Raw genomic sequence first — 2,819 nt, forward strand, 5'->3', positions numbered from 1 at the left:
TAAAGTATAAAGTCAATGTGTATATGAATTTAAAACAGAAATCATAAACCTACAAAACTGAACCAGCCAGATTAGTAAATGCAGAGGAATTCCAATAGCTGGCCTGGAAGAAACATTTATTCAAATCATTATCCCTAAGAAGCTGGCATTGCTAGTTGACTCCTCGTCATCAGCCAGCAGTTGCCGGACTAGCCTACCTTTTTCCTTCAGCCTAGCTCTAAACCTATTATTACTTGAATCAAGGTCATTGTAGCACTACCAAACTTGAGACATGTTCGTCATCAGTGAGACTCTTCCCTCACTCCCAATGCAAGCTTTTCTACGACAATGTGATTTATTTAATCTAAAAGGAAATTGTGTTTTATATAAACCATATCCAACTTCTACATGCTTAGTTTCTGCAAACTCTGTTCTGAGAAAGACTCCAAGATGTCATAGTGACCATATCCGTGAAAGAGCACATTGATTGGTTTCTCCTCTTCTTTCTGATACTCTTCACCATATTTTGCTATGTTAACCAAACCAGAAGAGCTTCTATCTACCATGAAGACTGATATTGGTGTCCTGAGCAATAAAAGTTGTGTCAGATATGAATATTAGGCAGGAAGCTATATCCAAGAGTACCTGATAGTTAGTTTCCGCCTTAGAAATGAATCAAGAAAGAAAAAAAGGGATTGACACCATATAGTATGCAACCAAACCAACCAAACTTAAACTCTAAACCAACAAAAGAAAATGCATGTTGCAGCCCATTTGCAAGAATGTAGAATCTGGGAAAGAAGATGGATAAAGACTAATTAAAGAATATGAAAACACCATGAGAAGAGAAACTATGGGGCCGTTTGATAATAATTTCGTTTCTAATTTAACATTTTCCTTTTCACCTTTTTACCGAAAAAGTTTCCAAACTAAATTTTCCGTAATGATCCAGCACAATGACAACGCGGCCTATTTATTGAGACCATGCATAGATCCAAACAAAACCCCAAAACATACCAATGATATAAATTAAAGAAAGTCAACCATATACAAATAAAAACTAAACCAGATGGCATACAAGCGTAACACAATCACCAACAATGTAGCCATACTTTTGTAAGAATATCATGGTTAAAAGGTAAAATAAAACACAGTACAAAACTCACTTTAACACATGAGAAGCCATTAGCAACTCAGGTTCACCACCCCAAACATAAGGTTGTTGAAGTCTCTTCACATACGCATCAAAATCACCTTCAATGAACCTAAACATACATAACATAGAATACAACATACCCCAATTATTTCTCTAACACAAAAACAAAAAGAATCAGTGCAACCTAAAAAAGATTGGCAAAATCCACAATAAAAAAAATTTAGAAAAGCTTACCACTCTGTTTCCTTCCGCCTCTTTAAAAGCTCATCGACAACCTACACCAATCATAATCACTTCTAATAAGACCATGAGACATAAACAATTTGGCAAAAGATTCAATGCCTAAAAAATGAATGCAGTTACCTGAGATCTTAATTCATCAGCGAGATCTCTCTGACGATTCTCATCAGGAGCTTCCTCCCCATTTCTCAAGCAAGCCACGTGGGCTATGGCCCTGAATAGGCATCGGCCATCAGCTAGAACCCCTGTTATTTTCTCAAACAGTATCAATTTAAAGGTTCCAAGTATTGTGAGGAAAAATAGAACAAGTTTCCGTCACACAAACAAATGCAGAAAAAGTAGAAACTTGTGTATGTACCCACAAAGATACACAAAATTTCACTAAACAAAGCATCAGCAAAAGCACCCAAAAGCTACCAAAAGGAAAAGTTAAGAAATTAGGGCATTCAGTGAACCAATTAAACAATTCACAACCAAAAAGTTCACCACATAATATTTCTCAATACACTAATCTTGGTGGACATCCAAATACCCAAAAAACCTTTTTTTTCAGTTATTTCAAAAACAAAAATTAATACTTGATACAGAAAACTTAAAACTAACTGAAATCATGACAATAATTTGATCAAACCGATCTTAGTTAAGATTAAATACAAAATATGACCTGTGACTCTGTAATCAGCGGCGGAGCTATCAATAATGTTCTCAGGAGAAGACGAGCTTTTCGAATCACAGTCCGTCTTCGAATTGTAAACGTCATTGTTTTCACCGGGAGCCGAGTCCACAGCCCAATTGGTCGGGGCGAGGCAACTGCGGACGCCAAAAAGTAGCCAAGCGGAATCGGGGCGGTGAAGCCAACGAGCGGGACGTGCATCCCACGCGGCATTCCATGAACCCTCTCGCTCGTAGTGGATGGCCGGCCTGCAGAGATTTCGAGATCTGCTATTGCCGGCAGAGGGAAGCAAGCCGTGCCATATAGATGCCGCACCGGCGCCGCAATCCGAGCCGAGCGGGCTCGAATGGTATCGTCGGTTCTCAAACCCGCAAGAGAAGTTAGCGATTTGTTGATGAATCGGGCGACTGTGGGTTTGGAGGAGGAGTCGGGTTTTGTGAGCTGCCGCCGAGCCGTGAGTGAAGGCTGAGAGGGAAGTGACGATCCAAGTCTTGCGGCGCGCGCAGAGAAATCCGAGCATCACCGGAGACTTGTGAAGAACAGAAGAAGGGGTGTTGATATTGGATAAGCCGCCAAGGTGATGGAGCTTAAGCTATACACCCATTCAAGCTGGAAATTTGGAGAAGTAGCGCATACCTGTCAGAAGAAATGATTTTGGTTGGTGGCTGCCGCCATGGCTAAAGGTGATGACGACGAGATTGTCTCCTGAGGTTTTTGCGAGTGTGAATGCGAAGCATTTTAGGGAAGGGAGGCCGCTGGGCTTTTCACGAG

The 2,819-nt window shown here is 40.5% G+C and overlaps 1 protein-coding gene across 1 annotated transcript; it reads right to left on the bottom strand.

The window, feature by feature from the left end:
* LOC126589727 (uncharacterized) lies at window positions 1–2,819 on the bottom strand. The gene is made up of 5 exons (XM_050255114.1): window positions 2,040–2,819; window positions 1,499–1,620; window positions 1,370–1,410; window positions 1,146–1,244; window positions 1–564 (listed from the first exon to the last, which is right to left on the bottom strand). Exons 1-5 carry the CDS (start codon window positions 2,566–2,568, stop codon window positions 384–386), a joined length of 972 nt encoding a protein of 323 aa, XP_050111071.1. The 5' UTR covers window positions 2,569–2,819; the 3' UTR covers window positions 1–383.

The sequence above is a fragment of the Malus sylvestris genome, chromosome 2 (assembly GCF_916048215.2).
Source record: "Malus sylvestris chromosome 2, drMalSylv7.2, whole genome shotgun sequence".
Taxonomy (NCBI): domain Eukaryota; kingdom Viridiplantae; phylum Streptophyta; class Magnoliopsida; order Rosales; family Rosaceae; genus Malus; species Malus sylvestris.